Source organism: Fistularia commersonii, chromosome 9 (genome assembly GCF_037954325.1).
Source record: "Fistularia commersonii isolate RoL2024-O1a breed Wild chromosome 9, RoL_Fcom_v1.0, whole genome shotgun sequence".
In the NCBI taxonomy this organism is placed as follows: Eukaryota; Metazoa; Chordata; class Actinopteri; order Syngnathiformes; family Fistulariidae; genus Fistularia; species Fistularia commersonii.
The window spans coordinates 2,904,151-2,919,578 of NC_141292.1; the positions used below are offsets into that span (position 1 = coordinate 2,904,151).

The 15,428-nt window shown below is 37.5% G+C and overlaps 1 protein-coding gene across 1 annotated transcript in view; it reads left to right on the forward strand.

Annotated features, from left to right (window-relative positions):
• The first annotated feature begins 1,668 nt into the window (after positions 1-1,668).
• Positions 1,669-15,428, forward strand: part of pcsk5a (proprotein convertase subtilisin/kexin type 5a) — a 50,791-nt gene continuing 37,031 nt past the window's right edge. Inside the window, exons 1-13 of the mRNA XM_086152992.1 lie at positions 1,669-1,818; positions 2,928-3,032; positions 5,834-5,962; positions 6,039-6,230; positions 6,418-6,494; positions 6,737-6,825; positions 6,942-7,114; positions 7,841-8,047; positions 9,718-9,818; positions 9,921-10,024; positions 12,601-12,724; positions 13,010-13,198; positions 15,217-15,353. Of these exons, the coding sequence (XP_086009118.1) occupies positions 1,669-1,818; positions 2,928-3,032; positions 5,834-5,962; positions 6,039-6,230; positions 6,418-6,494; positions 6,737-6,825; positions 6,942-7,114; positions 7,841-8,047; positions 9,718-9,818; positions 9,921-10,024; positions 12,601-12,724; positions 13,010-13,198; positions 15,217-15,353 (1,777 nt within the window). The remainder of the gene's footprint in view (positions 1,819-2,927; positions 3,033-5,833; positions 5,963-6,038; positions 6,231-6,417; positions 6,495-6,736; positions 6,826-6,941; positions 7,115-7,840; positions 8,048-9,717; positions 9,819-9,920; positions 10,025-12,600; positions 12,725-13,009; positions 13,199-15,216; positions 15,354-15,428) is intronic.

A 15,428-nucleotide genomic window follows, 5' to 3' on the forward strand; every position in this document is an offset into this window, starting at 1 on the left:
GAACATAAAAAGAGTGAAAATTGCAATATTAAAAAATATATAAAAATTCAAATTTCATATTTAATTTTTTATGGTATCATATAAATTGAATAAAAAAATAGCAATTTAAATATGAAATTTTTTGAGCATTTTATTTCTACTTTAAAATCATTCATGTTCATATATACAAATATTATTTTGGATCTTGTATACTTTGTATATTTTGTATCTTATATTGTGTAAGAACGTCCCGCATCTGTCTTGTATGTCCAATTTCGGGCAATTTCAGGTCTCCGGTGACTGTGTGAGGAAACCTGAAAACACGAAAGAAACCCACCAAGATACGATGAGAACAATCAAACTCCAAACGCAATTTTTTTTTTTTTTTTTTGAGCAGTGTATAAAATAGCAAATTATTCATCATTTATTTATTACAAAAAAAAAAAGATAATTTTAATTAAAAAAAAAACACCAATCAATGCAGTCCAACTTGTAATTGTATGGTTTGGCCACTCGTTCCAACGAGCTCCAGCGCTTTTCACGTATCCACTCTTTTCCTCCATGTCACTCAATCCACCAAACAAATTGTTTTTGCAATTCCATACAAGAATTGGGAAGTCAATAAGCCATCCTCTGGAAGAAATTCTAATGATGATTATGCACCGTTTCGTTTCTATGAATGCAAACTCAGTAGAAGTTGTATTCTCCACCTCTGTCCCTGAATAGCGTAGCAAATGAAACATTTTCCACTATCTGAACATTAGACCCACATTATTCATCTCTAAACAGAAATCCCATCTTTATCTCTTAATTTAAAGCCCAACTTTTTCATCTCTAAATATGACCTTTATCATCTCTGAAGAAACAAAGCCCTTTTTATTATTCATCTATAAATTCAAGCGGTTATTTTTTTTTCTGCAAACAAAGCCCGGACGTATTTTTGCTTAAAGACAAACTCGTTCTCTGATTTGTCACGACAAAACCCTTCTTTAACACCTTTAAAATACAGTAGGTGGAATCCCACACAAAGTCCATATATTTGGTCTTTGCAAACGCACACCGCTGCTGTTTATTTCTTGATAGGAATCCCATTCTTTTTTAATTAATTCTCTAAATCCGACGTTTTCTCTGTTCTTTGCGGTCATTAAACGATGGAGGTCAACTATGATGACGGCTGACAAAGGGATTTAATTAATGCAAATTACAATATATCTATGGAATCTGAAAGCTCGAACTGAACGGTTCTCCCTCTGAAATGGAAAATGATGGTGTGTTTAATTAAAATGCATAATACAGATGAGACTGCGGCTCAAGGGCATTTTTAGCTGCAACCCACATCTCCGACCCGGTAAAGGACACTCTGCAGCCGACACCTGGCTCCCATGTTGAAACGGTAATTCGATATCGGCTCATTCGCATTGAAAGACAGTCTGGTCTTTGGGTTTGAGCTGAGCAGCATCTAACACCTTTCTGGGAAAAAAAAAAAAAAAAAAAAAAAAACATTTGATGATTCCTGTTAATGAATGATGAAATTTTTTCACCACAGGAATTGAATTTTTTTTAATTTTTTTTTTTATCTTTGGACAATGATATACCGCAACAGAAACTGTTGCAGGGACATTGCATAAAACACCTTGGCACAAGCTGAATTGAATGTGTTTTTTTTTTTTTTGGTCCTGTTCGGCAGTTATGTTGTACTCTTTCATGCTGCGGATGGGAATTCTCTTCCAGTTTTGTCAGGCTGCGATTTACACCAACGACTGGGCCGTGAGAATAAACGCCGGCCGTAAGGTGGCAAGCAAGATAGCGGAGAAATATGGCTTCGAAAATATGGGTCAGGTAAGTTTGATCGGACACTGGAAGAGGAAGAAATACGTCGACGGGATGTTTATACTCGCGATTTGACGGTCGTCGAAGTTGATTATGGCCTTTAGGTGAAATCCAGAGATAACAAACAGTGCAAAACGCTCAAATAGGCAATATTGGAAAAAAAAAAAAAAAAAAAAAAAAAAGAAACACAGTAAATGAACACTTCCAAATGTGTAGTGCAAACTTTGCATCGGGGAGTAAATTATTTAATATTTAATTTTAAATTCCGGGGGAAAAAAAACAAACAAACGAACACTCACATTAGATGTTTCAAATGCCAGAAATCATTATAATTCATGTAGCGGGCGATAAAATGCCACTGTTAGCTGCTGCACACTTCAATTAAAATATTACTTTAATTACATTAACTACAGAAGAGTTAGCAAGTGATTTACATTGCGTCAGGGTGAACTGCCCGTCGACGTGGCAACCAAGATAAGATATTAGTTGATGTGAGAAACCAAACTGCCGGTAATCACATTCTGTTCTCTGACTGCTTGAACTATTCAATAACCTAACCTTTCATTTACTCGACCAATTAGCATCAAAAAACCACGTATGATAGTTCCCTATTACCATTTCAATCATGCTTAAAAGTAGCCAACTTGGAAGGGCTTAGAATATGGATTTATTCGTAAACAGACCGACAGAAATACCCGACTAAATCATTAAAATAAAGATGTTTTTATCCCCAAAAAAAAAGTGTAAATTCAAAGCATGTGCCACTGATAAAGTCATTTACATAAATGTTGTGAATGAATTTTTTTAAGGTTTTTCCCATATATTCATGATTAAATAGCGATTAATTCATGATCGGGTGTCTTTGGGGTAATTTCTTCATCTCAAAAGAGTGATTCGCCACGTCTCACACGCACGGAAGCACACTCAAGCACACCTGTGAGAATCTTGTGGCTCGGGTTGCTCTTGTGAAAACCATCCCAGGTGTAAGGTAGCTCGCCGCCGTGAAAGACGCCGACTTCGGTTTCATAATTTAAAAGCCAGTCGGAGCGGCGTCGGAAAACGCAGCTTTCTTTCAAAACGCGTTCATTTCACCATCGACATTTCTCTCTCTTCGCCAGATCGGAGACCTGAAGAGTTATTACCATTTCCGCCACCTGAAGACAGAAACACGGTCCGCCGTGGCCAACAAAGATGTGTCTGTCAGCATCGCCAAGGAGACGGAGGTAGAGTAATGTAACACGAGCAGAGATGTCTACTGGATTATTAATCAGCAGCGTATCCCCCATCCACCTCGCTACGCAAACAAATAAGCACAGACATTATTAACTATCGCCTCCTGCACAAGAACACAAATGGATTTGTTCCCGTCACCTTTAACCTCAATCGCTATATCACTCACACACACACGCCCACAAACACCATTGACAAACACACACACGCCCAAAATATGTATACGTAAGTATGTATAAGATAAGGTAAGGTAAGGTAAGGTAAGGTAAGGTAAGGTAAGTTAAATTAAGATAAGATAAGATAAGATAAGATAAGATAAGATAAGATAAGATAAGATAAGATAAGATAAGATAAGATACAGTAAGGTGAGGTAAGGTAAGGCAAAGTAAAGTGAGGATAGTTAAGGTAAGTTAAGATAAGGTAAGATAAGATAAGATAAGATAAGATAAGATAAGATAAGATAAGATAAGATAAGATAAGATAAGATAAGATGAGATAAGATGAGATAAGATAAGATAAGATAAGATAAGATAAGATAAGATAAGATAAGATAAGATAAGATATGTGGATAAAAAATGAATGTTGAGGACTATAAGAAAAGAAATAAAAGAAATAAAATACATAAAAAGACAGAAAATGTCGTTAGGGCTATGGAAATATGAACAGTGGAGGGTACATGATGTGGATAGTAAAAAAAGGATGTATACATATATACATATACATACATCTTTATATGCATAAAAGCATGTGTATATGTGTACCTATAAACTACATGTGTGTATATATGCATGTATGTACACACATGCACACACACACACGTGCAGTCATATTTGTATGAATGCATGTAGGTATACAAATGTGCACCAACACATTCAATCATATGCGTATGTATGTGTATGCACAGTATGCACACACACATACACACACATACATACACTGTTTTTATGTTTGGCTGCATAGATAAGTTGCAAGTGGTTAAGTTTTATTAGTAGTGGAATTAAAGTTGCATCGGTGCAATTGTGACTTTGTCAGCTTCCTTCCTTCCTTTCTTCCATAAAGACATCCGATGACGCTAAAGTCATTCAAAGTTTGAATGAAGTTCTCATCCATCGTCTTGTTTTTTTCTGTATAAAACCGAACCCGCCAAGGTTAGTAGTAATTTATGCTTGAGGTGGTGCATAATGTAAATACAAGGTAAAATAAGATTTGCTAATTACTGCCAAAGACAGGAAGCTCGACAGGCTCAGCATTGACAATGAAAACGCCAAAGATTGTTTTGGTTTCACTAGAATATCAAATTCAGCTTATACGATGTTTACCGTCAACCCAAAAAGTGTAGACCTGGTTGAGGTTACATAGAAACATAAACCTTCAGACTGGAACATCCACAAGAAAGATGGAGGACGTGCACGGAGAAAACATTGTTAGGAAGTGGCAGGATTAAAATTTAAAGAGGTGCCTTTTCATTTCTTTATGAGATGGTTTGTGCTACCCCTCTGCAACCGATTCAAACTTCATTTTGGACTTTTTGTGTTTTTTTTAATCTGATTTGTGGAATTACGCAGGTTGTTGTTTGAGCTGTCAAACTGCTGATTAGGAAATCACGAATAAATGTACTCATTTATCTTTACGGAGCTATTTTGAACATAGTTTGAAACAGTCGCAAAGGTGACACGCTGTTGTCCAACAACAAAAAAAAAAACAAAGAAATGAATGTATGTATAGGACTGTCTCAGAAAATTAGAATATTGTGATAAAGTTCTTTATCTTCTGTAATGCAATTACAAAAACAAAAATGTCATACATTCTGGGCTCATTTCAAATCAACTGAAATATTGCAAGCCTTGAATTTATTTTTTGAATAAATTGAATAAAAAATGACTTTACTACATTACTTAAAAAAATTACTTTATTGCTTCATTACGAAAATTACTAAATTATTACTTTATTAAGCTTTTTATTGCTGATTATGGCTTACATCTTAAGAAAACTCAAAAATCCTATCTCAAAATATTAGAATATCATGAAAAAGGATTTTTTTTTTTTAATTGCATTACAAAAGATAAAGAACTTTATCACAATATTCTAATTTTCTGAGACAGTCCTGTATGTATATGGTTTTGAGATGGCGATTTGGTTGAGTGGTCATTTCTGACTTCCAACTACTGGCACTTTGGATCTTTGGTGACTGAAATGCACTTTTTGTAAGTCGCTTTGGATTAAAACATCTGCCAAATGACAGCAATGTAATGTAATGTAATGTAATGTAATGTAATGTAATGTAATATAATGTAATGTAATATAATGTAAAGTCTCTTAGTCAACGGTTTTTCCGCCGCCCAGCAAAACCTCAACCCCCAAAAAGCGGCATGGTCAAGTAGTGAAACGGGAAAAAAAAACAACAAAAAAAACAATAAAATCGACATTGTTGCAAATGAACCAATGGAAATGTTGGATAAAGTGACAATGTTGATTTGCTTTCCAAAAAAAAAAAAAAAAAACAGAAACTCCTGCAATCCATTCCTGCCCGGTTTGCACATTCGGCCCATGTTGCATTAAATTCCATTTATTTTGAAATTCGTTTCTGAGTAGAAGCAGCCAAGGCTGACGCGTCGGCCCGAGCGGCTGCTCATGTTTCTCTCACTAAAGATTTATTGTGGCGCTGTGACACATGATCACCTCTGGTCTGCACCGCATTGATGGGGACCTGCTCTTTATCAAAACCCATTTCTGTCATTTTAGCTCCAGAATAAGTGTGTGTGTTTCTGTGTGTGTGTGTGTGTTCCTGTTAAAGGTGGATTGGCTCCAGCAGCAGGTGGTCCAGATTAGATCAAAGAGGATCTCCAGAAGCAGATCCACAAAGACCTCACACACACTCCCTGACCGCTTCCACCTGCACTCCGACCGCTCGGCCCGGTTTGAAGTGAGTCCAATTATATTTTTACTTCGCCGGCCGCAATTCGGAGAGAGTCGGGCTGAGACGTCCTGTCGCCCCGCAGCTCTGCGGCCACAAATCCCGAGGCTGCCGGTCTCCCATGAACGTGGCGCGAGCCTGGAGCCGAGGGTATTCCGGGAAGGGCGTGGTGGTGTCGGTTCTAGGTGACGGCATCGAGGGAGAGCATCCGGATCTGAAGCCGAATTATGTAAGTGGTCCTCCGGAGAAGAAGGGGACGGTTACCACGGCTGCGAGTGTGAGAGCACGCGGACGAGACCGATATCGCAGCTTTTGGGTCGGAGGTTTGAAAAGGACGTTTAGCGTCCGATTAACCGTTGAGCGGAGCGGTGAATGATGCTCTTTGTGATTTGTCCGATTGAAACTCGGCTGGATATCTGCTGGCGTCTTGTTATCTGCCGCTACTTACAATCCATCTGATTCAGGATCCTCTCGCCAGCTACGACGGGAGAGGACGGGACCGAAAGCCTTCTCCGAACGATTACAACCGCGCCGCCAACTAGTGAGAACATTGGATTTCTCGATTTCTCCTTGTGCCCGTTTCCTTTCCCTTATGCATCTCGCTTTAATTAATGCACATTTTTCCTTTTTTTTTCCTGTAATTGCATGCATATATGGATATGTAAATTCCCCAGTTTGAATTCCGTCTTCTCACTGGTTTGATGTAACGGAAATAGCCCGTCTTCTCCTCATGCAATATGCATCTAACCCCATGTTCTGATGTTCTCCTCCCTTTCTCTGAAGCCATGGGACTCAGTGCGCGGGGATTGTTGCCGCAGCTGCGAATAACTCTCTTTGCACGGTCGGAGTCTCTTTCCATGCACGGATTGGGGGTGAGCGCACGCGACGGCATGGAACTAACATGCCGAAGGACATCTAGAGGTCGGGCTTTTTCCGACGGAAAACATTTAAACCCGATTTTATTTTCTTCTGCACTTTCAAACTGCAGGGATTCGGATGCCGGCGGGGGACCTGACGGACATAATCGAGGCTCGCTCGCTGAGTTTCAGACCGCAATATATTGATATTTTCCTCGCCGGCTGGGGCCCGGAGGACGACGGGGCCGCCGTGGAGGGGCCGGGGCCTCTCACCCGCCTGGCTCTACGAAACGCCGTCCGAACCGTGAGGATCCGCTCGAGTTCCACGGATGTCGCCCCGCGTTCGTATTTGTCCGTTCGTACGGAACCGCTTTTCGAAATCCTTCAGTTGTCGGTGGTTAAAAGTCGGCGACCGAAGGTTTGTTGACAGCAAAAGTTTGAACTTTTTCGGTTTTGGTTGTCGGTCAATGAGATGGAGAGGTTTGAAACTTAACCCTCATATTATGTTGAGGGTCAATTTGACCCATTTCACCCATTGACCCAATGGGTCAAATTGACCCTTAACATAAAATGAGGGTTAAATCAACAGTTTGGTCCGGATGGCTGAATCCGAATTTTTTTTAGCGACGTGAGACTGAAGCTTTCGCGCCGGAAAGCAAACCTTTACTTTGCAAACACAAAGTGTTTGAAAATGCAAATTTTTTTTTTTTTATTTGCACATTTTAATCTTTCCTTTGCAAAAAAACCGAGGGTTTCTTTTTCGCCCGCGACACGAAAAGACAGAAGCTTCCGCATCGGCAAAAAAAAAAAAAAATTAAAAAAAAAAAAACTTTGCGGACGTGTTTCATATTTAAATCGACTGAATTTCCATCCCGAATTCATTTCATTTGCAATAAAATCACCGTCTAGTTTTGCTTCTTGACTGTAGCTCCGTCCCCCTTTAGCTGTTTATTAACCTCAAGGACATTTTGTCCTTATCAGCTTAATTAGTAATTTATTCACCTCCGATTTTGTCCTCCATTAATTCCAGGGCCGGCGTGGGAAGGGTTCGTTGTTCGTGTGGGCAACTGGCGACGGCGGTCAAAGGGGAGACCACTGCTCCTGCGACGGCTACAGCGGCAGCATCTACACCATCTCCATCAGCGCCGGCACCGGGCTCGGATACCGGCCCGCTTTCTCGGAAAAGTGCTCGTCCACGCTGGCGGCGGCTCACGCCGGAGGAGCCGCGGAGGAGATGGTGAGTGGAGGCGGCGAGGAACGAAGTCGGGGTTCGGACTCAGAATAGTGTTTGTTTCTTGAATTTGGAAGCTGAAGGTTCCCGGATCATGTTTATATTCCCAGCCCTGTTGTTGTGTTGGTTGACTATTTTCCCCGTAACTGTCTTTTTTTTATTTATTTTATTAATTTTTTTTATTCAGTTGTCCATTCTCATCCTTGTTGTTGTTCTCTCTGCTGTCTATTTATTTGTCTTTTGCTGTTTTCTAATTTATATTTATTTTCATATTTACTGACACTATATACTGCTGTGACAAAAGAATTACCCCTATGGGGATCAATAATGTTTATCTGATCTGAACACTTCCATAATTTTACTCGGCAAACAGGAAACATGTTTGATGTCGCCATGGCAACCAAACAAGTCTGGTTGCTAAGACAAGCTTTGACAACGAAAGACCCTGAACTGAGTGCTTTCGTATTATTAAAAGTATTTGACGGTTAATGAAAAGAGAAAATACAAACTTAAGTAAAACTTGACATGGGTGTTTTTTATTTTTTTCCTTTTTCCAAGTTATTTTCTTTTTATATTATTTGTCCAGCAGTTGTGTCCAGGTCATATAAAGAAGACGCAAGCTTTCAATGCCTTCATAACTTTTCTACAGGATTATTTTTGCAGGATTTTTCAAATATTTTGTCCCTTTTTTTTTTTCCTTCTACACAAAGTTATTATATTGTTGCCTTCTTAAAATAATCACACAAGTCATTTATTCAAGTTTTTCAGAAGACACAAAAAATTAAGCTATATGTTCAATGAGTTGATTGAAAAAAAAAATTTTTTTTAAATGACTCGAGCAATTATTCTGAGAAAGTGACAATAAAATGTATATATATATATACTGCTCAAAAAAACTACACAATGTTATTCCAAGACAATCACACTTCTCTGAAATCGGACTGAAGCAACACTGATTCATTTTGACTTGTTTTATGGACATTATATCAACATTGGATCAACCTGTAGTGTGTTTTTCCATTTTAATTCTGAGTGTGACTCCAAATCCAGACCTCCGTGGGTTCATACATTTTATTTCCATTGATCATATTTGCATGATTTTGTTGTCAACACATTCAACTACGTAAAGAACAAAGTATTTAACAAGAATATTTCATTCATTTTAGATCTAGGATGTATTATTCTAGTGTTTTTTTTTTTAGTTTGTTTTGGAACAGTGTATAGCGTTGCCCTCTTAAAATAAAAGTCACAAAAAAAAAAATTGAGCCATATATTGAATGACGCAAAATAAAAATAAAAATAAAAATAAAAATAAAAATAAAAATAAAAATTAAAATTAAAATTAAAATTAAAATTAAAATTAAAATTAAAATTAAAATTAAAATTAAAAAAATAAAAATAAAAATAAAAATAAAAATAAAAATAAAAATTAAAAAAATAAAAATAAAAATAAAAATAAAAATAAAAATAAAAATAAAAATAAAAATAAAAATAAAAATAAAAATAAAAATAAAAATAAAAATTTGGGGTTTAAAAAAATGACTCGCAATTATTTTAAGAATTTATATAAAATGCATAGTGGACTTTGTATTAGAGTCATTATCATCGCCTGGTAAGGGGGTTTACGGTCCAGAATAAAAAAGTTTCACCGATCATCGATCATTTGACCTTCTCAGGTGACCTTGGGTCCGCAGCATGGTTGCAGCAGGGTGAAACCAACATCCTCGCTGTCCTCCTCCCTGGCCGCGGGGATCATCGCTCTCGCTCTGGAAGCCAAGTACACACACTGCCCTCACACACATTGCACACCAGACTCCATGAGATCATTTGAGTACGCTGTGTTTTTTTTTTTTTCCCTTTCTGTTTGACCTTTTCTCAGCCCTTCGCTCACCTGGAGGGATGTACAGCATATTATTGTGAGAACATCAAAAGCTCATCATCTGGCAGCCACTGATTGGCGCCGCAACGGAGCCGGATATGAAGGTAGATCCAGGGGCCAAATTCTGGAGATATATTAATGATGAATGCATTGATCAGACTTTTGGGATCTTAATACTGATCTATGGCGGTCGGTTGTGTGCGTTGATATGTACTGATTATTGTCTCAGCTGTGAAGGCAATAACTAAATGGCACCGAGTCATTATGACTAATACGAAAAACACACATTTATCAAGGAATAACCTTAATTGTGGCAAGAATTGAACTCGGCATCACCAAGAAATGATGTTACTCTCACAAATGTGACAAATGATAGCAAAAGCGGTTCTAAGAAAATGGGAAAGTACCAGAACATTAGCGTCTACACATTTTTCAAAAAGTGCTCATTAATACATTTACGTCTACAAAAGGTCGAATCGGCGATCCTTTGTGAGATTAATATGCATTCATAAAATGAAACTCAATAAATGTGTTTATCTGAAATATTACACATGATGCACATATATCAACATTTCTACAGATCTTAACATCTTGCTCTGCTTCTCTCTCTCTGTTTATATATATATATATACATATATATATATGTATATATATATGTGTGTGTGTGTGTGTGTATATGTATATATATATATATATATATAGATAGATAGATAGATAGATAGATAGATAGATAGATAGATAGATAGATAGATAGATAGATTTTTTATACATAAAATCACATTGATTATGTATTATTATAGATGGATAGATAATATATTATATCTATACACATGCAAATATATTTTTGAATATATAAAATTACACATGTATTTATTATTATTGATAGATAGATTATATATATGTGTGATATATTTACATATATTTTTTAAATATATAAGATTACACATAATGTATTTATTCTTGTAGATAGATAGATAGATAGATAGATAGATAGATAGATAGATAGATAGATAGATAGATAGATAGATAGATAGATAGATAGATAGATAGATAGATAGATTTATTTATTTTTTTCATGTATAAAATTACACATTATGTATTTATTATTGTAGATTATAGATATTCGATTTATTCTGTTTCTGGTTCATGACATGACACTAGACTTTTGAGAAGACAGAACAAAAAAAAAATGTTTTTTTAATTTTTTTATCGAAATAAATAACCCTCGGCCTTGAGTTCTGAGGGCTTCACACATGAAGAATGAGCAGTCGGGCATCGGTGTGGTGAAGCGACCCCCGCCAACCTGGCCTCTAATCAAACCTCCTCAGGTGCAGGCAGTCCAAAAATACGCTCGTGCAGCTCCAAGGACACGTGCGCTGCCACTGCAAGGCCGGCGTTGAAGCAGAGGAGTGTATCGATCGATTATTAATGTGCAATCAGTTAATATGCCACACGGCTCACTATGTTTGTGTTGAAGAGGCCGGGGTTATTTGTTTGGGTTTTTTTTTTCCAGAGTAATAAAAAATATATAGAAAAAGACGTCAGGTTTTCTACCGCAGTAAACAGTATTCTTATAATCTTACCGACTGCGTCGCCCACTATATCGATATGGACTCAAATGATGAATTTCTTTCTGGTATTATTCATCTTCCTTTGCTTTGGTTCAACGAATTAAATGCAACTCCGGTTTTCATGAGCTTGAAATTCATCTTGCGCTGTCGTTCTGCTTTCCAGCCAAACATTACATCAAACACAGCCCTCATTTCAATTCTGCTGTTCCCGCCATGTTTGCACCTGATGTTGTTTACACAATTATTCTAAGCCGCACAACCAACAACACTAACAAAAAAAAAAAAAAAAGAGTGAAAATGTAAAGTAGAATTCCTCATTGTTAGATGTTAGTCCATCATGGCAGGGTGTGTTGGGGATAATATGATATCCCCAAAATATATGATAAAAATATATGATATCCCCAAAATATATAATATGATATCCCCCCAAAAAAGAGTGAAAATATAAAGTAGAATTCCTCATTGTTAGATATAAGTCCATCATGGCAGGGCTTTTTGGGGATAATATGATATCCCCAAAATACATGATAAAAATATATGATATCCCCAAAATAAAGAGTGAAAATATAAAGTAGAATTCCTCATTGTTAGATGTAAGTCCATCATGGCAGGGTGTGTTTGGGATAATACGATATGTTAAAAATAAAACAGCACGTTTGCATCCTTATCAGGCCGATGGGTCTCAAACAAACCCGATTGGTCGGCTTCACATCGCATTGAATTCTGAATCCATTCATTCTTCGCCTTCCAATATTTTCATGCAATTAGGAAAGAAAGACCAATTATTCATTACTTATTTATTTCAAACCCAACCCCGGCCAAAGTTATAATGACTTGTAATAATAAAGAATGGGAACTGAGATAACTTGGGCTTGATAAGCACATTTTGGTAAATGTTCTCTCAGCTCTTTTTAGGAAAACTATAAAACAGCACACGTACGAACTAATGAGATGCTGTGAGCAGAACAGTGATAAATGCCTACCAAGTCCCAGGAGTCTGTGAAGTTATTACAAACTACAGCTCCTTTTATGCCCCGGCTAATGTGCTAATGTGATGTTTATGTGTGTGTGTGTGTGTGTGTGTGTGTGTGTGTGTGTGTGTGTGTCAGTAAGCCACCTGTACGGCTTTGGCCTGCTGGATGCTGAGAGCATGGTGAAAGAGGCTGAGGAATGGAGGCACGTTCCCTTGCAGCATGTGTGCACGGTGAAGGCTCCCATTCAGGAACCAAACAGGTATCGCATTCACACACACACACACACACACACACACACACACACGGAGAGATCTGTGCTTTGATTTGAGGCTTCCCTTGATTTCCACCTTTTCTTTATAACATTCTTATCTATTTCTGTCTGACTTCTCACACGGATTCTTCCTCGCACTGATTCTTTAATGGTCGCCATTTTCTCTCCAGCTCTTTTGTTCTTGTTTTCTGACTCGTCTTTTATCCCCGCCGCTCACCGCGTATTATCTTTATTTTTTACCCCCCCCCTCTCCCTCCCTCTCTCTCTCCACAGAACTTTCAATCCGGGCTCTGTTTTGACATCTGTGTACGACACCAAAGGCTGCGCCAGCGAGTCCCTGCAGCATGTTGTTTATGTGGAGCATGTCGTTGTCCGCGTTACCGTCATTTGCGGTCGCCGCGGTGACCTTTCAATCACACTCACATCACCTGCAGGCACGGTGTCGCAGCTTCTAGCTCACAGGTAATGAGGAGCCCCCGCGAGAGGAAATGACTGAACTAAAAATGCAGCCAAAAAGTCACTTTAACTCCATCGCGTCATCTCATTTTTCATATTAGTCATTTCAACTGATTTGAAGGCAAAAAAATTCCAACTGGGTGCGGAAATACAGCTAAAAAAATCGGGAGAAATAATTAAAAATCAACTGATTGGAAGCCAGTGGAATTTAAATGTTTTTAAAAAAGAAGGAAATTCACACTTTGCACACTTTCTGCAGGGAACTTGCATCATGTTTACTGGCAGCGATCTGTCAATAACATTTATACAGCGCGGCATTAAACCCCACGCTGCTTAAGCCTGGAAGTTAAGGGGGGGTGCAAACAGACGGGGATAATCAGTTTCGGGGCCCACGTGATGTTTCAAGGGAATCCGTGTCCTGGCAAGTTTCCCCCGTAAAATAATTTCTTTTCCTTCGGAGGGGTTTAGGCGAAAAGAGTGAACGTGCCAAGTGCATCGGCGCTTCCGCGTTCAGGAGCGTCAAATGTCGTCGAGATATTCCTAATTTTTTTATTGATAAACTGTGGTCTCGGCGACTGTCAAGGTCATTCTGTAAAAAAAAAAAAAAAAAAAAAAAAATCCCCATTGTCTGAAAAGCATTTGCTGAATGACAATAACCAGACAGAATTAATTAGGAAAAAAAAAATGTTTTTTTTCTTTTTAAATCCGTCTGGAACCTTTTAAGTTAATTTCTTGTATCCCGACGATGTTCTGACCCGACCTGATCCCATCTCTCTCTTATGACTTTTAGCATTTACTTTTAAATCAATGCATTTCTTAAGCAGAAAATACTTAAATGGAAAAAATAAACCCTGTTTGAATCGGAGTTCAACGGTAGTTTGAAAATAGAGCTCTATTTAATGCCGGCGTCACAACATTTTCATAAACTTGTTTTTTTTCAAATTTCAATTAAAATTATTACAATTGATGAAAACAAGCAATGACGAGTAATTGTCTCAGCAGAGCAACGGGAACTCGTCTGAACATCAGCATAATTTTAAATTAATAGATAAACCGCTGGATTATTTTTTTTCTAATCCTACTGGACCGGACTGGATTCTTCTTCCTCTTATTTTTCTTTTGCAAGGATCAGATCAGCGACGCTGTCAGATTTGAAGTGTTTTCTAGAAGCCTCTCAGGGCGGCTGCTGTCTGAAGCCTTGTTGAGCCGCATTTTGTAATAACGGTGCATTTTGTATTAAATGTCCAAAATGTAATAACTTTTTCATTTCATTTTGTAATGAAGCCACATTTTATAATAAACTGCTGCATTTTGTAATAAACTGCCCCAACGCATTTTGTAATAAATTTTGCCGCATTATGTAATAACTTATTACATTTTGAGAAGATTATTGCAAAATGCAACTTTTTTATTCTCTAGGAAATGTAATAACATGGAATTTATAGAATATTCTCTGTTAATGCAACCTTTGAATAGTGTACTGATAGTAATTGCTAAGTACTGCTACGATGCTAATACAATGATACTAATAATAGGCCTAGTTTTTACAAATACTTTAAAGTAAAATAAAATACAATTAACAAACAAATGAACTATGCTTTAGAATTGTTATTACATAATGCACCATGTTATTACATTTCCTAGAGAATAAAACAGTTGCAAGTGCATTTTGTAATAATCTTCTCAAAATGTAATAACCTATTACATAATGTGGCAAAATTTATTACAAAATGCGGCAGTTTATTACAAAATGCGGCTTTATTACAAAATGAAATGAAAAAGTTATTACATTTTGGACGTTTATTACAAAATGCACCGTTATTACAAAATGCGGCTCAACAAGCCTTCCACACTATGTAAATAAACATAAATCCAAGCAGTTTTTCTTCCCGTAAACAGACATTTACCGCTATTCGAAAACCAGTTTGTGTTGGTTTTTGAATTTTTTTTTTTTTATTTCATCCAACTGTACGATGCACCACTAACGTACATTTGTTTTGTTTTGTTTTGTTTTTTTGGTTTAGACCTCTGGACAACTCCAGTGAGGGATTTCACGACTGGGAATTCATGACGGTTCACTCCTGGGGGGAGCAGGCGGCGGGGGAGTGGACCTTGAAAATCCAGGATACTCCTTCTGGAAAAAGAGAAAACCCTGAGAAAGGTCTACTCTTTTTTTTTTTTACGCGTAACATCTCAGTTTTCTAGGCGTCAGCGAGAACGGCAGTTAGAAGTGCGG